Here is a 23,587-nt window from a genome sequence, read left to right on the forward strand (position 1 = left end):
CTATTTACGGATACAGGAGTTTCAATTTCTTTGGGAGAAACAAGAACTGTTGGGTAAAAGGTAGGATATATCTCTCTGTTCTGTATATAAGTTCTCATTGTTCAATTACCTGTTAAGCTATGCTGGAATTCAGTAGCATAATGAAGTATTTTTATGGATGTATGTAGTTCTGGAACCCTTCACAAGACTGTTTTTAAACACTTTAAGGCCACATTTTTTAATACTGTTCCTTTTTATTTATTTATTTTTTAAACAGCAGGCAGTTACAATATGCCATGATAAATCGAATGCTGTCTGCCTACAGTCTTTTAGAAGAGTTTGTTCCAGCTTAGGTCTGCTCAGTTTTTTCATGTATTTTTGCTTATATATTTCAGCAGGAAGGGCAGTCATATACTCAAAAATGCATCTGCACCACAAGAAACTGCCTGTCAGATTTCCTGCAGAAACTAAAAAAATGAACAGCATCTCGGCAATTATTTTTCAGCTGTGAAATGTGCTTTTGAAAAGCTGTGACTATAATTTTTCTTGCACAGAACTTTTTGTACTCCCGTATTGTTACCATATGTAGTGCTTTTTTTGTAGTTAAGCCACTCAGTGAATAGCCGAACTCTGAACAATTTTTCTTTCTCCAGATTGCTGACTTTTAGATATAATCAGCCCTTCTCATAATTGCAAAGGAGGCTTTAGAGTGTTCAGACTGTGTGCAGGTCTCCAGGCTAGGAGTCTTGTAATCTAGAGTGATGTCTCTCCAAGAAAAGGTTTTGGACACTGTACCTAGCAATTCTGGTTAATTTTGGGTTCTTTAAAACTGTCCTTCATAATCCATCATCTTCAATTACTGATTATTTCCATTGTCTAATTTGGGTTAATCTGGACTTTAGAGCCACTTCGTGAAATCCATTTCTTTAGGTCACGTGTCCTTATGTTTCTTGAAATTCAAAGACAAATGTGAAAAATATTCTCTTTCCAGTAAGAAGAATAGCCAAATAAGTGTAAGATCCCTGCCAGTTCTGCATGGCAGTTTCCTATTAGCATTAGACTATTGCTTTACATATGTATGCTGCATATTTCTCTATATTGAAGGCACAGCACTAGGCAGGTGTTTTAAAATGGAAATTGGAATAAATTCTGATTACCTTTGTGTTCATGGACTGAAGTCTTAGTGTTGAGAGCCTAGTTTGTGCACCGTGTGGCTTTTCTGGCTGGCGGAAGTGTAGTCTGGAGCCTTATTCGTGGTGCTGCTTTTTTTCATTCTCCAGGTTTTATCAGCTCCTTGCTTCTGAGTCTCTTCTGTGCTTGCAGGGTATACTTTTAGTTCCTTGTTGGCTTGATAAAGGCAATTTTGTAGGAGAGAATTAATGTGGTTTACACCAACATGCAAAATTCTTGGAAATACAGGATTAGGCTATTCGGGATTAAACAATGCACTTTTCTTTAACAACGTAGCTTTTCCATTGAAATAAAAATAAAGTATGCTGTCTGGGGGTGTTCAATTCAAATCTCAAATAATTTTGTATTGGTGTTTTGAATGGGTCTAGGAGAAGCAGGATGTTGTTTCTCAAGGCTGAAAGAGGTAGAGGTTCTGGCAGTTGACACGGAACCTGTAAGGTTCTGGATAATAAGATCAAGCAGCCTAACTGCTGTGAACTTTTTCTTTTAAATCTTTTAAAACTATAAAGAAACTCCTGCCTTGAAATACATTTACTTACTTTGCAATCTCCAGGTGCTGATCCACCTTGCTGACTTTTGTCTCAAGTAGTAGCTAATAGAAACTGCTTGAGGGAAGGATTCAGGAAATTCTGTAATGGACTCGAAATAGCCTTGTAGTGCTCTTGTCAGTAGTTTTGCTTTTGGGGATAAGGGGGTTTTAGACAGAAGGTTCAACTCTTTCGTGCTCTCATTGTTCTCTTCTCACAGTAAAGTTTCTTCCAGCACAAGTGATCTGGATTATTTGCTTTTATCAGTAATGTTCTGATTGCTGGCCAGACTTGTTGCAGGTTGATTTAATGCACTTTTTTCTCCCAGGGTTGGGACAAGTTATTTCTTTACCTGGGCTTTTCACTCTCACTGCTCTTGAGAGCAATCACTTCCAGTCATCAAAAAAGAACCAATAATGTTTCATCAGTCAAAGAAATTTAGCAAGTTGAACAGCTCATCCTACTTTTTGCCCACAGTAGCGCTAAAACAAAGTTTCACTGAAGAGAAATCTCATCAGACTTGCTAGGGAATTATATTACAGCATCTAGTTAAAGTCAGCCTTGCTAAACCTGTAACTAACCAAAGAGTAGAAGGGCGTGGGGCAGAAATAGTGGCTATCCATCACTTTTAATGGTATCATGATGAGAAAATCTGACAATTCTGATTTTTCTTACATTCTACCAATCTTGAACTAAAATAGTTGATTTGAAAAGGCAACGTGTTATGTTTCACCTTACCTGAACCTGGGCATCATTTATAAACCTGCTTAGATACTGATTGATTTTTTTTTCCACACAGGTGTTTTTAGACTCAGTCACAATAACTGAGATGCAGCTGATACAGGTGCTGTAAAGCTAAATTTTAGCTTTCTTCTGAATCCTTGATACTTCTTATTGTATGTCTTTGCATAAGAGATTTCAGGCAGCTGCAAGTAACAATTTAACAATCAAGCTTGCAGCAGATTGTTTAGAAATATGTAATAACTTAGTCATGCAACTTAATCAGGACAAGAGTTTCTGAATTCTGAAATGCTACAGTGATAGTCAAAAAATATATTTTAAAGCTGTCAGATATCTAAAAATATAAATCTAGAGGATTTTTTTAAAAATATTTTAAATTACCTATTTTCTACATTGCAAGAGAGATTTTTTTTTTTCAAAAATACTTGATTTCCCATAAAATAGTCAGGAAAAACAGTGAGCTATCAAAGTCTGAGAAATGGTTATGCATTTGGAGATAATTGGCCTGTTTTAAACTTATACATATATATAAAAATACAGAATTGGACTAATTTGCAGCATCAAAATTTTTCCTCATTCTTCCCACAGAAGTACAACAAATACGTTTTTCTGCATGCTTCAGATGAATATAAACCTAGCAAAAGTAATCGCTGCTAAAATATGCTGATCCAATTTATTAATAAAATCAACCCCACCCACCCCCAAATTTATTTAGATAAAGGATGATCTGCAGCTCTTAAAGAAGAGGTGATATCTGTTTTCTGTTTAGTATATATCTTCTGTTTCAGAATGCAGTCTTCTGATGGGTATTCCTTAGATGAAAAGGATCACTGAAGGACAAATAGAGAAGTCAGAAGGAAGGAGATAATCCAACTCTTCCTCTTTTTTCTGTACTCCTTTGAACGATTCTTTTATTGCTTAATAGATTTCAACATGTGATATCTTTTTCTTATCTTCGTTTTTCAGTCAGAATTTTCTAAAGAAACAAATGCTGTAGTAAAGCTGCTTCAAGTAATATTACTGGCCATCTTTTTGATAGGAAAGATCTAAAGGTTTCTGGTACATCTGCTGACATTTTCAATTTCTAACGATAACTCCCTAAAATCCTTAAAATGTTTACCTCTAGAATAAGCCAGTTTAAACAGTAAACAACTGATTTTGTGTAGAGTTCAAAATCTGACTAAAAATATCTGTGAGATGCATTACATTTTACATCATTCTTGAGGATTGGAAGCTACTTCTCACAAACAAAAGCTAAATGGCAATCATATTCTCCTTCCTCCCGTGTGTTGTCCCTGTCCATTTAAGGATTATTAGATAAGTAGTTAAAGCTCAGAAAATAGTGGTTTATTCTTTTTGGGGGAAACAAAATTACTGTGTAAGCATCTTTGCTTTTGAAGATCCTGGAAAATGTCTAATACCATAAGTGAATATTCAGTAATAGCATATATTTTAAAAAATAGGAGTGGAAACCTAGAAAGGAAAAGCATAGTCCAGAAGAAATATTTTCAATGCCATCTCTATTACCTATGTGAGGTTGGTGGATGTGTCTGTTGTATAAAACTACTCATCCCCTTGTCTTTTGTTGTATTGTCTAGTTTTTTGAAATGTTTTACCAGAGTTGTGTTATAGAAGACCGTGCTCCCCTCTTCTCCCCTCCCCTCCATTCCCCTCTCCTCTCTTTTTTTTTTTTCTCAGAAATGACATGCTAACCTATAGTAGCAGCAATTTAGCGAATAAAACAGGAAGCTGTTTGAACTACGTGGTGTGCAGTTTGAGAGATGGTCAAATTCATTTTACTTTGTTTTGCAGTTAAATACTTGGTGGTGTTGTTGTTGTTTTTAAATAGTGAAAGAATATTATTTAATTTCACAGTAATGACCCCTTATCTTAAGGGATTTTGTTTTCCCATAGGGCAGTATGTCTCAAGCAAGTGTCTGTCTTTTGTTCTATAAAGGGAATCCCAGAAGACTTTCCCAGACTGCAGACCAAATAGTCCTGATACAAATGGAAAGAATGGAGGGAAATTCTTATCATTTTCAGTTGTGAGCAGGTGCTTCTCTTCAGCTTACTGGAAATTTCTGATTCTTCTTTACTGGGACTCTTCAAGATGCTACATATAGGCCTTTAATTCAAGCGCACAAGCTACGTAGCATGGATAAAGAGACAACAAAATAAAGATAAAAATTAACAGTACCAAAAATGCCTATCACTAAGGGAGCACAAAAATAGCAAATAGTTTTCTTTGTTTGTTTGTTTCCTATGATAAACTTTCCCTGAGAACAGTGATTATTTGCAAAATACAATACACTGTTACGGCTACAAGAGCTTTAGGCTGTTCCCTCTAAGCCAGCAGTTTGACCCCATAATGAATTTTCCTTCTACAAATACTTGTATAAGTATTTTCTGTATTCATTCATCATAAAAATAATTAAATCTTTTGGGCTAAGCTTGCAGGAGACTAAATTGTTAAATTTTGCTGCTGGCCTACACAGCCCTCTGGGGAACTTTATTTACTTAAGGTGACCTTACTGTTGAGTTTTCATTGGTAATATCTGTAGTTTGCTTTTTAGAAGTAAACGTATTCATAGCCTGGGCTCAGCTCAGCCTTTGGTTTTGCACCTGCAGCGGGCTGTGTAAATAATACTAGATTAATATAATGTAATACACTGCTAGAAGAATCTGAGAAAGCTAATAATTTGGATATTTGCCTCAATTTTTGGGGTGTACAGTAACATTTAGAAGTTTGCTAAATAACTGTGAGAAAATTGATAAGTTCCATATATGTGTTTGTGAGCTGCAAGTACGTGATAAATAGCCTCCGAGGAAGCACACTAATAAAAGCTATCCTGTTAATATGTTGGAAAATGTTGCATTCTTTTTTGGGTATCAGGGAAGAACTGGTTTAGAGAGAACATTAGATTTTGTAGGCCATCTGAGCGCTCACATACTTTCCCAGGACATCAGCCCCTGACAAAGATAGTGGTCATGAAGACAACCAAGGTACTGGTGACCTGCTTTATGTTCTCAGCATGTCATCTACTCTGCGATGTGACAGGAAACCACAGTAAGAACTGAAGGGAAGGAGAGGTAAGTGTTTTTATTCCTGTAGGGCTGCCTAGACACAGCAACTTGTTATTGGAACAGACAAGTAGGTTAGTGCAAAGGCTTCTTAGGAAGCTAGTAAGGTACCAAAATCATGAATTTCACAGAGTGTACATCCAGCTGATGTCCTCTTTCATTCTAGATGCCTGGACTTTCCAGCAAAGCCTATGGTCTAGACTGGGAGAGAGTGAATAACTTGGGAACTCACTAGATTGACACCACATCACTTTGTCTTAGCATTTATTACTTTCTTGATAGCTGCTGGACTGACTGTTGAATGCGACTGTCGGTATTAGTGTAGAAAGTAAGAATACACACTCCTGGTGAAGGAGTGAGTAGAAGCACAGCAGACCTGATTTAGGCTAAGCTATTACACTTTGAATTTTGCTTACAAGGCAAGCCTAGTGCTGACAAAGGGTACAAAAGGCAGCAAGGGTAAAATGGATCAAGTTATGTGCTGTCTTCCAAGCAACAGTGATCCAAATCAAGCTGTGTGAGCAATCCGTCCCAAGTGGCTGTGTACTTAGGGAATGTGGTTTGAGTGAGTGACTGTCAAGCTCTGGAGGGAAAGTCTGGCTGCAGTGCCAGCATCTAGGAGAAAACTGTCCCTTTTGCATGGGGCAAACAACTGAAAGCTCAGAGCTTCTGTCTAACGATGACTTCAATAGCAGAAACAACTTCTTTGACTGTTCTTGTCCCATTGCCAGTGAAAGATAACTTGACTGTTCGTTGTCAGAAGGTATAGACATTAAACACCCAGTGTAAAATTACTCCAACTTTCTCAAGCCCCCATCTGATCACCTAAATATGCAGTTAATACAGCATCAGCTACTGAGTTGCAACAGGGTGCATCCACGTTAAATCATTTCTAGAATTTGCATCCAAATAACTGGAAGCCACCTTTGGGTAAAGGAAACAAATAACTTTTAAAGTATCAGTGAGGAAGTTCCATGTTTTCTGTTGGAAGGGGCAGGAAGGAAAGCAGGATAAGGTGTGCGGGAATTCTTGGCCAAAGTATAGGGGGAATTCTTTAGTAATTCAGTCAGTTGTGTGAACTGATGTTTCTTATTAAACATCAGCATTACAATATGTATTTAAATACAGATTAGTTATGAGATTTTAAGTCTTTGATCTTTTCATCTTGCAGCCATGTGATTGTGAGAAGATCATTCAGTAAATAGGCTACCTATTTTATTTTCTCATTTAAAGAAAAATACTCAAGCCAGATGCATTATTTCATATGTTTGGTTATGTTGTACTGCTGTGGCTTGCCAAACTAACAAATCCTTCACTGCACGTTGAACACCAGCTATTGCCGGGCTACTTTGCATCATACTGTTTTTATTTCTTCTGTCTTAGGTCTGCTCCTTTTGTTGTTTCTTCTCTGTGCCTTCATTCTTAAAGTATTTTTAAGGTATTGCACTTAACTGCTGACATAGTTAATCATCTTCTAAATCCTGCAGTATTCCCTGAGTCTGTATATATTCCTCAATTTCAGTGTTCCGCTGATTTTAACTTTTCCATTTTGTTTTGGCTTTTGATTATCCTAGGGTCCGATTGGTATGGATGGAAAGCTGGTAGGTGATTTGTTCAAAACCAGTGTAATTTAGGTCTTGCACATATTCCTTCTTTGCTTTTTGAATTGCTCATGAAGAAATGTATATTAATCACATATTGGCTTGCTTAGGCATAACTTATTTCAACCTTCGTAACACAGACTTCAGGAGTGCCGAAAAGCCACTTGCGTCTGTTGCCTCTCTCCCAGCAAACAGAGACCAGGCATGCTACTCCTATTCCCTTATCATTTTCTGTCTGGGTTAGGTTGGAGGACAGGTCCAGAGAACATCCCACAAGGGTAGTTTGGTGGTGCTTCTCACATGGTAGGATATTACTTCTGACAACATATCCGTGGCTCTTGATTGGTTCCTTTTTCTGCAGGTCCTTCCTTCTTGTGTTTTTGTTTCTCTGCCTGGATTTTGCTGGCTGATGATATCTGAATAGCCCATTTTAAATGCATTTATATGCTATCCTGGATATTGTTCAGGGAGATGCTACTTGAATTAAGCTAGAAATGACCTTTAATTTTATACAATGCATTCTGCTCAGCTGCTAACAGTTTCTCATGTATGAGTTTCTGCAAGTGAGACACTATACATATATATATGAATTTATATGTATAATGAAGTGAAACTACATATATATAAAACACTATATATATATATATATATATTTGTGTGGGTAAAAGTGATTTGGATGTATGAGCCTGGAATTTTTATGTTCCTAGTTCTTTAAGATTTAAATCATGCAAAAGGTGTGAAAGTACAGTTTCTGTACTTCCTTGTGCTATTCTTCTTGCTCCTTTTCTCTTTCTCCTTTTCCAGGACAACCTTTTTCTTTGGTGCCTTGAATATATCTTTTCTGTCCTTTCATTTGCTACAAGCCCATTTCCTTTGCAAGCTCAACTATTAACTTGCAGTGTCATCTTCCATTTTCTTTCATTAAGAATTTTTCCTATTCTCTTGAAGTTTCTGTCTACTGCAAAGTAATATTTCTGCAGTGTTTGTAGTCTCCAGTCAATAGGCTTGTTCTTTAACCTGCTCTCCTAGAAGATTAATAGTTTACCTCTTGACTTGAGCTCGACTTGCCTACACCATATATCTTTCTTCTTCTTTCAGTATCATTTACATATCAGCAGCTAATATTAGGTTAAATTGGAAGGAAATTATTAACAATCAGCTGTACAAGACCTTCAGTTAAGGTAATCCAAATAGGATGACAAATGTAACCCCTTTCTTTCCTGCCAAATAACATCTTAATTGGTAAATAGGAATATAAAAGAGAAAAGTGTTATGAAGATTTTGCTGAAACAATGGGAGATTATGCAGCTGTACCTACTGTTTTAATGAAGGTAAACTGAATAGAACTGACCAGTTGCTGGTGTAGGGACCGCTTTGTAAGTGCATGTGGAGAAGAGCAGTTTGTTGGGAGCTTCCACACAGTAAATGAAACTAAGAAACACAAACAAAACTCTGTCTTCTAATCCAAGATGAAGAATATGATCTATGTGCTGTCAGGGAGATGTTCACCTCTGTTCTGGGACTACAGCTGAGGACTGTGGATTGTTTTCAGGTGTCTTCTTGGGGTCTGCTACCCATTTCTTCCTGATAATTCCTATTACAAAAACCAAATAAATCACCATTTTTTTTTTCATTTCAGAAGCTTAGGTTCTTTCAGAACAGGTGATCTTTTCTTTGTGCATTCCTGACTTCTGTTTCTTTCTACTTCTTCATTCTTACTATGATAAATTTCTCTTCCTGTTAGCACCATGGAGATGTACCTATGGAAGAACAAGAGAGTTCATTCTTATTCTGCCTTCTACTCAGAACAATCATTTAAAATGGTAGTATTGAAAAGCAGTAGGAACTCAGATAGATTTTTAAAACCTGGTCTGATTCTAGAGAATAGACCAAAACTACCTTCAGAGTACACATCTGAGTAAGGTTGATACAGCAATCCTTGAGATCCCATTAATGTAAAGGTTTACAAGGTCTTTTGCTGAGGAAGATTATGCTTTAATCATCAGAGAAATTAAAATTACATAAATTAACTCACTCTTAAAAAAAAAAAAAGTCCAAACTGTTCTATGAGCTGTATTAATACAAATCCTGCATAGCTTCACTGAGACCTAAAACAGAATTGCCATCCATGTGTTAATATCATCCACTTTCAGGAGGCAATCAATGCTCAGTTTTACATTACATAACATACTTGAATTAAGGATATTCATTATTATTTTAAAGTTAGAGTAATGCTGACTTTTCAATCTTGAAGAGTATGTTCAGCCTGTTTCTTTAATTTAAAATTAAGAGAAACAGTAATAACTAAAACCTTTTAATCCACAAAAAATGTGCATTAGGACTAATTTATATAGCAGTGGTCCAGAGTGATTTCAGCAATTCTGGAGCCCTCTTGGGAGCACAAGCATATTAATTGAGATTGAGCTTGCTCCAAAGATGAATCATGTTAGATTGTGTTCAAGGATTTTATTTATTTTTTTATTTATTTTTTTAATGAACTTGCTAGTAACTCAGAGCTTTATTCCTGACCCTTTCACAACATACAAAAATCAGAAGGCAAAATGAATTGCGCCTTTTTCATCTCCCAGTTGTTGAGCTTCATCTCAACAATTTGAATTGTTGCTATGTAGCAACAAACCTTTAAAAGCAAAAACATCAGTATTGTGATGCCTCTTTTTCTACCTCCCCCTTTGTCAGCAAAGCTGATGAGTTGCGTAATATAGTCCTTGCTGCATCCTCTGGCTAATGTCACTTACTGCATCATAAGTAAGAAAAGAAAATTATAGTGTCATGGAATTTGCTGGTTAGCTTTGCAAGGAGTGTCTAAGGGTATATAAAAACGTTGAAGGATTGAGAACAACTGAAAAACAGAAAAGAATTCCCTTCACTAATGCAAAGTTCCTTCCAGATGCAAGGAGCTCATAGCCAACATCATCAAAAGATCTTGCTTTGGATACTTCTGTATTAGGCATCTGTATTTACAGTTAAATGCTGGAAAATTGCAAGATTGACAGCCTATATAAATGAAGAGTAACTTAACTATTATATTCCTCATTACCTCAGAGTTCTGTGTCACCATGAAAAACAACTGTTCTATAAAAATCCAGTTTCTAGCTTTCCTCTCTCCATATTGCAGACTTGATAAAGTAAGAATTAAAAATGCACAATAACCAAAAGGCAGACTGGCTGTGCTCTTGAGACTGAGAGTAGAAAACACTTGCATGAGAGCATGCTGTTATCCTTGACCTTTACATCACGGTATGTTTGTATTAAGTGTGTATGTCCTTTATACATAGCATGTACCACACGGACACAGAGTAGCCTCCTTGTCTAAGTTAGTGTGAAGAATGAAGTGTCAGTTTTCAAAATCTTTTTGTTTCAATATTTTTTTTCCTGTTCGTTTCCTTTCTACAGATTTAAATCAGCTTGAAGTCTGAAATGTTTCAACAAAATGTTTTTTGAGTGTCTTGGAGACACTTTCATGACATAATCAAAATGTATTTTCTTTAGATACACTTGTGAGATAAACATGTTGTGATTTTTATATGAAAGTTTGCATGCACAGGACTCAGTTTAGTCAATTTATACATTTATTGTACATCAGTAAGCAATTTCCAGTGGTTTTAGCATATAATGGCTTAAAACTTGCTGTAATGGAAAGATTGGGGTAGAGGCTGAGTGCAGAGGAATCCCAGTCATTTTCATTATACTCTATATTCATAGAACTGACCAATTCAGAATACTTTATATTAGAACCGTCAAACCTCAGTATATATGTGTTTTTTTTGTTTTTGTTTGTTTGTTTTCTAGAAACCCATATAGAGCAGTATTATAAGGAGCTAAACAAGACTGCAGCATCTATGACAAGGAATGTTTTAGGCTTCCTTCATTATAAGGATTAGATAGCCACAGTAATTCTATATTTTACCATGGTTCTTCTGTAACATTATTCTAGTCCAACCCTCCTGCTCAAGCAGGGCCACCCAGAGCAGGTTGTCCACTACCATGTCCAGGTGGCTTTTGAAGATCTCCAAGCCTCTTGGGCAACCTGTGCCAGTGCTCTGTCACCTGCACAGGGGAAGGAAAAAAAGCAAAAAGGCAAAAAAAAAAAAAAAAGGGGGGGCAAAAAAAAAAAAAGCATGTTCAGGATGATGTTCAATATGCCCTTCTTGTACTGGGGAGCCCAGAACTGGTCCCAGCACTCCAGGTGTGGCCTCACCGGTGCTGAACAGAGGAGAAGGATCATCTCCCTCAACCTGCTGGCAATACTTTGCTGATTGCAGCCCAGGATACTGGTAGCCTTCTTTGTGGCAAGAACATGTTGCTGTCCCATGTTCTGTTCAATCTGGAGTCCACCAGGGCCCCCACATCGTTCCCTGCAAAGCTGCTTTCCAGGTGGAAAGTTGTAGAAAAAATGATGATAGAAAATGACTAGTTCGTAGCCAGTCAGGTTGGTTGGAATCTGTATAAAATTTTCAACTCTGTGAAATTGCCCTCTAGCTAAAGTGGAGAGGTTTTATATGACTTACAGGAAGTCTCCATGCTCGATTACTTTTAACGAAAGGAAATGTAGTTTTAATCAGCTGAAATCTCATTGATGTACCATAAAACACCATAAGCTAAACTAGCCCTAGGAGTTTAAGACTTTGTCCCTTTTTAAGGAGACATACAAATACTTACAAATATTTGTCTGTGTTTTACAGTATGAGCTGGTTGTCTGTGTAGTTGTAGTTCACAGTCACAGCTACTATACTGTTTTGAAATATATTTCTGCTTCACGCAAATGATTTGCAATTGGTAGTCCAGAATTATTGATGACTTTAACTGACTTTCCTGGAATAGGGGTATTAGTGATAGGAAGTCTACTCTGGAAGGGCTTGCAGCTTCTCAGTTTGCAGTAGGTGTCTCTCCATTTGGGCAGAGGTAGTCCCAGATGTGATGTTGGTAAGTAAGGGAGAGGAAATGGATCAGTACATTCCCAAGCTACCTCTTAGGCTGGCACCCAAGGGTTCCATCTGTTGCTGATTTTCTAGTTTAAATATTAGTTTATACTTGTTGGAAATTGTGGTCCTTGCAAAAAGTCTTGTTTCCGCAGCAATGTGTTCCTCCAGTTTCTAGACTTTATTCATTCAGTAGGCAGTAATTAGCACTTCCCTGAATCCTGGGTGTGGGCTATGATGGAGAAAAAGTACCCAATACCTACTCCTAGATCAGTTTTGTATCTGTGGATTCTTTCTCACTTGAAAACAGTTAAATTAGGTCTTTCTGTAATTTCTAAATTGTATTGTTCTAACTGTATAAAGTATGAATTATCTCAAATGCAGGTTCAATGATGTGTTAGTGTCATTTATTTCTGGAATCAGTTAATTGCAACCTTCAAAATGAATATTAGAATTAAAAGTCCAGAATCTGTTTTCATTATTGTTGCTGGTTTGTTTGTTCTCTCCTTAGTATAAAGTACTGTAACTATTTGCTACTGTTTAAGGAGTTAATCCTTGTCATAGCTTTCCGTAACCTTATCTTTTTCTTGTTTTTCAGGGTCAGCCTGGTCCTCAAGTAAGTGCCATCTTATTTCCTACATAAGTTAAGCCTAATTGGAAGGCCCACCAAACTCAGGTTATCTACAAAGTATTTTGATTTTTTTGTTGTTATTATTATTATTATTTTTTAGCTATAAACTGGTACCCATTGCATAATTCAGTACGACAAATATTTTCCAAGAGAGAAACATGGGGCCCCCCATATGGTTGTCTGAGTTCCCTCAGCTGTTTGACCAGATGGTGGGGTTGACAAAGTAGTACTGAATAAAGCAAATCTCCTAACTATGGCTTGAAACTTTGCCACCTAACTTTAAAGCAAGATAAAATAACTTAGCAAATGTGTAGCAAATGCAATACTTCAACTGCTTATTAATCACATACTAATAATGTTGCTATAATCCAGGCAGGCCTCAGTTATTTTAAAAATTGCGCTGCTAGCTATTTTGATTAATTATACACGCTCCTTAAATTAGTTCTGCTTTATTTAAGAATAGTAGAACTTTGTCTTGTGAGTTGTAATTGAAGATGTGGAAATCCAGGGACCTAACTTCAGTTTCAACGTAGAAATAGACCCGCAAAGAGGTAGCATTTGGTATAGCAAAAACTACATGTAAATTATTTCAGTTGAGTGGTGTAGAAACGTGGAAGAGCAAAGAAACAGAGGAAGGAAAAAGCCAACACCAAATCCAAGTTTAGTGAAATCAATTGAAAAACTCTAATTTTTGTATGCCCAAGATACAATGTGGAAAGTAAACTCTGGTTTGGGGGGCCATCTTAGCAAAGTGAGTTGTCTGAACCAGAATTTCTGAGGGCAATTGCTGAAGTTTCAGAATCAGAATTGCAAATTAAATCTTTACAGCCGATCTGACTGACTTTTGTTGTTGTTTTGAAAGTTAATTTTTTCTTTAAGGAATGGAAGCATTTTCCTCAGATTGTTTGTTTCTTAGCACCCCTTTCTGCTGAAAGACAATTTTAGTGTTACAAACCCCCTTCACACTCAGTCTGAATGCCTGGTATCCCCGCTGTAAGATTTTCTGACACCCTTCCTTGCAAAGTGCCAGACTCCATTTAATGTTTTGTATATAGTCCGTATGATATTTGAAATGACCATCCCCCCATAGTGCTCATGTTTCGCAGTAGGCTCTTGATATGTGGCCTACACAGAGAGGTATCTGCAACCTCTGTGCTGTTGGCGGTCAATGGAGAGAGAGACTGTAATTCTGTGTGGCACTCTTGCTCTGAACAGGCTCTGTTGAGGACCTGAGGGTGTTATGTGAGCCCGCAGGCTGCCCTGTGGTGGATGTTGACTTTGTGTAGCCACCCGTGTGCTTTTCCTCTGGGACTTGGTCCCCACCTCCCATGTTTCAGTCCCTTGGAGAGTGTCTCTTGCTCAGCTCCTGTATTTAGCTTCTCAGTCTTTCAAGCTCATCTATCTACATGAAATGCCCTGAGGTAGCTGTAGGCTAAGTACCACAGCTGAGATGGCAGTATTCAGTGCTGTTTCAAGAGCAAAAAGCAGAGAAGTCTTGTCACTATTGTAAAAGAAGTGGGGTGCAAACCACAGGAAAAAACCTCTAAAAATCCCAAAGGAAATTTTATTAACTTCTGTGCCCTGTATGTTTATACAGAAAACACGTGAGGTACCAGGACCCACAAAACTTAGGAGGAAAATTCCTACAACCTAACTTCACTACTTCCTCCCAGTGGAAAAGCTCACCTCTTTGCCATTGTCATCATTTCATTGTTCATTCTGAGCAACACTTACCATTACTCCAAATACCGCCTTTCCTTCCTTTCAACTCAAGATGCCCCTCTTATTGGAGGAGGATATGTACTCAGATGTTTTGACTGGCTGGATGAGTGCAGAAATAATTCTTGAAATGCGCAGGTGAGGAGTGGTAATGGCATGAAACACTCAGAGTAAGATTCAACTCTAGATCAAGATGCCTAAAGCTAGAAGCTTGTGTGGTGGCGTTGACATGCGAGGTGTCTAAGCACTCCTTCTAGTTGGTGAAGGCTAAGTCAACACTCAGTGCACCTAGAGAGCTCTTCTGCTCATTGCAGCCTCCTGGGGCTCAAGTACATTGCCTGCCGACAGGCATCTGTGGCTGCATGAGAAAATTCAGGGTCTTCAGTGTTGTCTCTGGCTGCCATACAGAGCTGGAGTCTCCTGTTGGAGCATTGTTGTATCTGTCAGTCATGTGCAGCTGTCCTGGATACCTAGGGAACCTCTCAAATGACACTAGTTGCATACACTCATGCCTCTTAATTACTCTGTAATCGGGATTATAGGCAGCTACTGAACCTAATAACCATTCTGCTGAATTGCTCTCCGGACTACGTTGACAATTTGTGCATTTTAAACAGCTACACGTAGGCTGTACATTTAGATGTCTTCCTCTTAAACTGAAACTTAGATCCAGATAACTTCCATAAGACTGATTTTTAAAATGTTTTTTTGCAAGCTTTAGTTGAAAATCTTGAGATTTTTATAAAATGATTTAAAAGTATTATTAGAATCGCTTTACATACTGATAAAATAAGTCCAACTGTTTCCCATTAAAAAACTGTCTGCAGTAATTTTCCCATTCTTCTCTGTGCCCATGACAAATTTAAAATGGAAAGTATTGGTGGCCTTGGCTGAAGTAAGGGCTTCCTGGCTTCAAAGATCACAGTTTCTGTGCTGATGAAAGAAGCACTTCGAAAGTTTTTGATGTCATAGCCATGTAAGTCCATGATAACATCAAAGCTAAATTCTAATCCTTCTTACACTGAACATTTTATTAACACCTATTTTTTTTGTTGTGTTTTTCAAAAAGGACACAGTAAACTCACTCAACACATATGTAATTACTGGGTACAAATATATACTCATAACAGATGAGTAACACCTATCTTTATCTTTGATTTTTTAGATTTTTTTTCTTAAAATACAACAAAAAATATAATATAATTTAATTTTCTGTTTTCCTGTTTTAAGTAAAAATAAGCTATACTACAAACCAGAAGCATTTTTTTTCAGAAAAGCCATATTGTTTTGTTGCATCTCTGAAAGGTAGAGACCATGATCATGAACTAAAAACTTTTTAGCATAACCTTTAAAAATAAAGTACATTCTTATGATTCTGGTTTTCTGTTTAAAAAAGAAAAACTGTTTCAGATTACATATAAACTATGTTTGTAGAAAAGCAAATAATACAAATTTTAGTATTTTGCTGAAATCTTAATTCTGACTTTTAAGTCACCTCCAAGAAATACATGTTTTGTTCTAATTTAGAATATAAATATATATTCAACTTGTACAGAAAGCTTTTTTTTTTTTCCCCACTAATAATGTACTAGTAATCTGTACAACGTAATTCTTACAATAAATCTCCTTTTTAATGTAATGGTATGCACGTTCCAAAGAACAGACTTCAGCATCTCATCTAAAGCTAATTACATGAGGAGTGTACTATCAAGGCAAAGAGAGAAGACTTGTTGTTCTTAACATCTTTGTAATTTAGAAGTTCATAAAATATTAGAAAACAGTGTATTTGGTATTGTGATGAAAGAAGACAATATGACCCTCTATGAAGTTATGCTGAAGTAAAAATGATCCCTGTACCAGTGTGGGGCAGAGGAATGTTTCAGTGTGACTCGCTCAGCCAAGTGTTTTCTTCCTCACCATAGTGTCCTTTCCTTAACCCATCTCTGGTGCAACATACTCTCTCATGTCAGCATACATGATCTTTCTGTGTGGGACTTCGACATACAGCAGCCTCACAGATGCTTCTCCCTTGTCTTTGGCAGCCATTCAAATCTGTGTTAGAAGTGGATAAAGTATTAATGATTGATACTTGTTTTCATGAGATTCTTGTTTTCCTGTGTGTGTAATGTCTGTGGAAGTGATGTTATTTCAGTCTGAAATTGTCCAGTGTTGCATACATGATAAAGGGCTACCACAGTAAGTGTATGTGTGTGTCTTTTCCAACATTGAGCTTCAAGGTATGTGACTGGAGTAATTTTAATTTCTAAACTTTCATGGCAGAAACTGTGATTCATGGTTAGATGAACTTTTATTGGCTTGTACCGTCAGAAGAGTTGGTGGGAACCATTTTAACTTCGTTTTCTGTTTTTTGTCAAGGCCTGAGTAAAATAGCCAGCAGGACGTAGGCCATAGTTTTGAGCTGTTTTGGATGGCAGCAGTGTATGTAAAAGTTCATCACTTTCTGGAGAAAACTGGGATGGTAGGGAGAGTCCTAGACCTTAGAGAGGAGGTGAGTATCTGACAGCAGGAAAGACTGGAAAGGGAAATGGACAGTTTTTTGCAGAGAAAATGTATTTTAAGTCCTGCTGAGTTTCTTCTTGAGTTTTGGTAGTTTGGATAGCCATCTGCACTCCAAGACTTGTGGAGTATTCCTCTAGTAAGTAAACGTCATTCAATACCATGACGTTTGATAAGGTAAAGTGATCTTGTATGTGTTTCAATAGCTTTTTAAGCTGGGAGCAAGGTACACAATATGCTCTGTTGACTAATGCTGCAAAATGTTTTCTGCCTGTTTAGACCCTTGGACTTGGGGGCTTGTTTCTTTTGTCCTGATCACCATAAATTGAGGTTTAAGCATGTTCCTTGTTCCCAGCAGTTTGCCTTTAGGGAAGCCTAGGGCCTCTCTTTCTTGTGTGGAGAGAGGGGGAAGGAAGTGCTTATGAAGGACAGAATCAGCAGGGGGCTGGAGAAATAGTGCATCACCTTGAGATACACAGTGTTGTAAAGTTACTGCTCCTGAGGGAAGCACAGTGGTTTTATCCAGGCCATCAGCTGTTCGCCTTCTGGAGAATGATCTTGTAGGGTGTTTTGTCTTGTAGCAGCTGATAGCCTAAGCTCTTTTGTAAGCCTTTGATCCTGCTGAAGGATGGAATGACTCAGTTTAAATATGAAAATGCCATCTGCTTTTGAGTTACGTGTTGCAGGTCAAATTTTGCCATCAAACTCTAACAGTTTGTTAACAAAGTACAGGTACAGTCACTCAAAGTTTTGTTTTTGTTTTGAAATTGCTCCAATAAATTTTGTGCATCTTGGTTTCTTCTGTAAAACTGTAACTACTTATACAGAAGTCAGACTATGAGTTGGAAGTTTGTGTAAAATCACAGGATGTACCGTGTTTTTGTGATCCATCATTTAAAGGGAGCCAAGTGTCATCCTTTGTCTAAAGACTTGGAATCAGTTTTTACTTCTTCTGAAGTGATTTCTAGCATGTAAATAGTGGAAAGAGCTACTGTGTTGCCCAGGTCCTGCATTAGGTATTACTGATGTCAGTGGGAGTTGAATATAGCAAAATAGAGTCTCTACATCATGTAGAGGCAGGTACTTTAAGTTAAGAAAGAAATGTATTTTCAAAGGGAATGAATGGTTTGTTTGACTTTCATAAAGAAGAATAAATACTGAAAGGGAGTAAATAACAGGTTTACTTGTCTTTTAAAAAAAATTCTTCCTAGGTGAGTTTAAAATGTGAAAACTTCAAACCTGCAAATATTCAAGTCATACTTTTCCTCTCAACTGCTGTTCTCAAGGCCAAACTAATTAGGTTGGCCTTTTTTAACTTGTGTAAGTGAAAAAAAGATTAAGCTTAACCTGAGAGTTTGGGCTCATATACAACAGTAGAAATTAATGTAGAAAAATGATTATTTTCATCTAATGGACAGGTAGACACAGGAATACAGACAAACACAATATTCAAAAGTTTGTTTCTTACTTGAATCTATACCAATAAAAAGGCCAAATACTCGATCCCATTGCAGCTATTAAAATTTTGCTATCGTTTTTGAGATCAAAAATTAATCTTAACTATGAGCATCACATAAATTAACAAGCTTGTACTAAGTCTCATATGTATTTAGCAGTCAGAACTTTACCATTTGTTTACTGCTTACCTTCCTTTCTAAAGCTGTAATAGAACTCCTGAAGAGTAGTGAAATTGCGTGATCTTCTCAGGGAACAGCCAATATTGACTTGTGAACCTGAGGATACAAGTATCATCATCATGGCCTTTCGTTTATGTTAGTTTCCAAATAAAAAGCAAGGATTTAGTCCTCATCTCTCATTAGTTTTATAACTGTATGGCTCAGTCATTTTGAACCACATCAGAGAACGTAGGAGGAGAAATCATGCTCAAAATTTCTTGTTTACTGTGTCTGATGTGTACATAAATGTTTATGACCCAAAAGAAGAAATTATCTTCCCATATGGAATTAATGTATTTAATTGCTTTTTAAAGTATGTTGCTTTCTCAGTTTTGATAAAGCTGAAGTTAATTTTGTTGAAATGAATTGACAACAACAATAAGCACTTTTAAAATACAACAATCTCTTCCATTTCCCCTGGTAGACTTATGTATGTGTGTAAACCAAGATAGCTATGAATGTTAAATGCTTTTGCAGCTAAGCAGATGTCATTACTGCAAATAAGGGGATTCTTTGCCTTGTGGAGAAGAAAGCACAAAATTGGCAACTCAGAGGCAGGTGATGCTGGACTATCAGTTGCACCAAGAAAAGGAAGCACCCCACATACTTTAAAAAGGCTGAGGTGAGTAAGTTCCAGACATCAACAAGCCAAATTCTTGGAGTATTGGATATTGTGCTCAGCTTCCAACATGTTTTTTTACTTTCTTTTCCCACCCTTTTGCCAGGATTTGCAAAGGAGCCTCTAATGGCAGATTAATGACTTCCCTATAGTACCCTGCTAAGTGAATTTAGCTTGGGAAAATACAGACTTGTTAGAGCTGTGTTCATTGAATGTCAGATGGCAAAAGTGGAGGCCAGGCTCCCATCCCAACTGTGCTATGGTGTTCTTTTACCTACTCTGATAAGCATACTTTAAAGTTACAATTCCGGTAACTATGCCTGGAAATGTTGCGCTGAAATAGCAAGAGGTTCAAATGTTCCATGGCATTTCCTGGAACTGGTAATTTATTTCAGGTGGTTTTGTTTGTTTGTTTGTTTGTTTTTCCTGACTGGGGGGGGGGGGGGGGAAGGCGGATTTGAAATCTTTCAATTTAGCAATTATGCAGTTAAATTAGGTTTTGATTATCCATAAGCAAAAAATATGAATATGTATTCTGTAGAGAGGGCTCTTCATGCGAGCTAATGTCAGCTCTGGATGTCCTCATTAAATAGGTTCTGTTGTTATTAAGGTTTCTTCTTTTTCAAAATTTGAAGAACTCCTTCCAGAGTAGCTTTATGAGCTATACGAAGAAAGTGAGGAGGATGAATTCTTGGAACAGTCAAGTTGGTCTCAAAATTTTAAATTGATTCCCTCATCTCATAGTTCACATAATGACCATTTGTGGTATTGTTACTTTGAAAATCCAAATCATAGATTAAATAAACAAAAGAAAACATAAAACCTCTAAAAGGAAACATAAGGGAGACCTTTTCATTTGTAGGGTGTTACCAACATTTCCTTATGGTGGCGTCATTAATTTCTGAAAAGAACTGGTTTTATTTGCTTTACTAAAGTAAATGTGAAGGTCTACTTCACTTGTTGCATATGTTAGCGTAAATGCTGTGAGGAATCACACTTCAGCATTCCACTTACTCATCTAGAAGTTGCAGCTGTCACCAAGGCATACTAGATCTTCTGACAGTAAGTGAAGAACTGTGAAGCAAAAATTACATGTAATCCTTAATTTGGTGTAGCATTGCTTAGCTTAACAGAGTACATATGAGTACAAAAACGCAATTGCAAGCCTAGTATTGTGGTTCCAATATAAGATGTACAAAGAGTTGTCAAAATATAATTAAGAACTCTGAAATATTTCCTGTATTCCTAAATCATTTCTTTACCAAATGACCTTTGTATTTTCTTCATGCTATTCTACAGATGGCAGAAATATAGGAGTGTTCTGTGTTTTATTAGGAATTATGTCAAAGCAAAATATTGCACTGTGTTCAGGAATATTATATAGTATTTTACTATCCTGCTGCATGTGTTTTTAATTCAATATTAACCTCCTACTGGTTTATTGTTTTTACTGATCATCATGCTGTATTCAGCTTTGAATTCCAGTTCAATTTTTTGCAGATCCCAGTAGACTTGATAGTGTTAAGAAATGAAATGAAGAATTATAGAAAATATGTATTTCATCAACCTTATCGTGACTTAAAGATACTCCTATGATATTGAAGACCTTATTTTGAAAACCCTGTGAAAGTCTATCAGAGTTTCCTTGATTAACTGTCAGTACAGAGCCCTGGTGACTTTCTTTGGTGGAAGCTGGAAGTTCTGTGAACTGGAGCAGACTTGAGAGTTTTGGACTTCAGACTTCCAGCTGAAATTCTGTTTTCAGATTTTGGAAGTTAAATATTTCTATTACTCTGACAGTACTGTGGTTGTGTGTGTGTAGTTTTTTTGTTTGTTTTTGTTTTTTTTTTTAACAGTTTATTCTGTCAAAAGCTTAAAAATTTGATTGTTTTTCTCCATTACAAAGTGATACGCTTGTCAATTGAAATTTGCCTATAAGCAGCCTTAGATGTTAGCAGAAATGTTTCAGGTTCTTATTGAGGGTGCTGGCATGAAGAGCTGTGACGATGTGCTGTTCTTTTATATAAGTATGAGCCAGTTTTGGAGGATAGAGAAGAAAAAATAGAAAAAGCAGCAATTACTTCCGTTGAAGTGTCTTATGTAACTCTAGTAATGTTATTAATCATAGCATGGGAGTTGCCATTCTCTTTGTGAGCTTTAATCCAGAATTCTACATGTGAAAAATGTTTAAGCTGTCCCTGCTATAGCACTGAAGTTCCCAATAATCTTTTTTGCTGAGATCAATCAGTAACATCCAAGAGTTGTGAGCTGCTGAGAAACATGTAAGAGAATCACGTATTTTCGGAAATACAATCCAGTTATATGCACAGTATGTCTGTTAGTGATCATTTGCCAAAAAGAATAAATATCCATTTATGTATATATATACATATGTGTGTAATTTCCCCTGAAGATGTTCTGAATTTTGCAGACCAAACTATTAGTCTTGAGGAAAAAAATGTTTTGTTTTTCATAAACTTTATGTTGTCTTAAATTGCTTCCTGTATAGAGAAAGATGGTGCCAGCCTTAAAGGTTACAAAAATATCTTTGGTCATCTCACTTTTATATACAGCTATGTATAAATATATGTGTATGTTTGTAGTTGATATAAAAATTCCTTTGCATTTACTCAGTTTCAGCTCAAACTTTACAAATCTGAACTGTTCTCAAAATAGCTCTATGAAGGAAGTCATTGTAGTTTTCCCCTGGTTTATATGAGGAAATTGAGAATGAGAAATGAAAAGCTTAGTTCTTCCACTAGCATTTGTCTTATTTTAGTATGTACATTATTTTATATACTAATTTTATGTGCCTTTATATACTCATTCAGTTCAACTAAATTAATCTGTGATTAAGGGTTGACACATCCCCGTCAAGGCTTGAGCTATGACTTATTGTCAAAGTCCTTGCCTCTTTCAGCATTGAGTTGTAGCTGAGATGGTTTGGAGACATCTGCAGTGACCTAGTACTTACAAGTTGCCTCGGATGGATTTGTGCAGTGTAGATTTTATCATTATATTTGTCAGGTAGTTCTTGCAAAAAGGTTTGTTTGGGTACCCAGGGAGCCTGTGATGTGGCTGGTAACACAGGAACAATTTAAGGGACTACAGGATGTGTGAGGTAGAGTAGGAAAGGATGAGATTCTCAGGGAAATGTTTGTTGGTATTTCACTTAAATACCTTTTTTTTTTTTTTTTTTCCAAGCTTTAGCATACCCTCTGGTTAAAAAGTTACCAAGGTTGTGAAATAATTTCATTGCTCTTAAGCTGTTAAGGTTATGTTGCATTCTCAGAAGCCTTTCAGTATCTCTTGGGCAATATTTTACACAGCAGTGGCTTTATGCTAATATTTTATTGTCATTGTCTTTCTAACCATTCATGATTTAAGTAATCTAACACACTATTTTTTTAACAATAATATTTTATAGTAGAGTTTGTAGACACCTGTATATATATATATTGGTTATATATATATATAACACCAAATATATATATATATTTATATATACATATAAATCTTTCTCTGGCATCCTATTACCTTGAAAGAACAAATGTATCTTGCATTGAGTAGCAAAGTTTGGAAAAGAAAAAAGTGTATACATAGGATGAAGTGCCTTTGAAAAACTCATTGAAACTCAGGACTATCACTACTGAAATAAATGCAGGTAATTTGGGTTCACTGCAGTGAATGGAAGAATGGAAATGACCTCACTTGTTTTTTACATTTTTATTTTTATTTTTAATCTGTATTAAAAATCTTTATGCTGAAATTTAGTGTTGAAATACAGCAAATGTATGTTGGCTACAAAACCCTACTTGTGAGCTACCCAGTTTTTCTCAATCATACAAGTTCAGCCTTTGCTTACTTTAATGTAAACATGCTTTGATATGGTAGCAAGTGTGAGCTGAAATTCTTCAAAAAGGATACCAGACTTTTAGTAATAAATTCTTTGAATATATTCTTAGTCTTTTAATAATGAATTTAGGGTTGTTTTTAATTCCTTCCAGGTAGAGAAAAATGGCAGAGTAGGGGAATTTATGGAAACAGAATGAAATGTGTATGGGTCACATCAAGTTATTTTTTTCCTTGAATTGTTTTGCTTTTATTTCACTGTCTGCTTGTTTACGACTTTTTTGTAGACTCCCTACACAATGTAGCATCTGTTAATAAAATACACAAATCTCCTTGACCCTGTTGCTGTTCAAAGGATGATCTGCCTGCTATATATTTTTATGCTATGTATCTTCAAAGTAGTAATGGAAAGAGTAAAGATGATAGATCCACAAGGTTAGGGAGCTTCTAAGACACACAATGACTTCAGCGACCACAAGTCCTTCTCTTGTAGGTAGTGACTGGCAGTGGTGA

At 36.5% G+C, this 23,587-nt stretch overlaps 1 protein-coding gene across 10 annotated transcripts in view; it reads left to right on the top strand.

The window, feature by feature from the left end:
- The window catches only part of COL25A1 (collagen type XXV alpha 1 chain), a 304,900-nt gene that overhangs the window by 168,830 nt on the left and 112,483 nt on the right, over nucleotides 1-23,587 (top strand). For 9 of the 10 annotated variants that reach the window (XM_083833714.1, XM_083833711.1, XM_083833717.1 and 6 more), the window contains 2 exons: nucleotides 7,094-7,120; nucleotides 12,659-12,676. In XM_083833714.1, the coding sequence (XP_083689840.1) occupies nucleotides 7,106-7,120; nucleotides 12,659-12,676 (33 nt within the window). In that variant the 5' untranslated portion in view covers nucleotides 7,094-7,105. The remainder of the gene's footprint in view (nucleotides 1-7,093; nucleotides 7,121-12,658; nucleotides 12,677-23,587) is intronic. The other variant, XM_083833712.1, reaches the window with a different exon arrangement.

This window comes from Anser anser (assembly GCF_964211835.1).
Source record: "Anser anser genome assembly, chromosome: 4".
NCBI classification, from domain to species: domain Eukaryota; kingdom Metazoa; phylum Chordata; class Aves; order Anseriformes; family Anatidae; genus Anser; species Anser anser.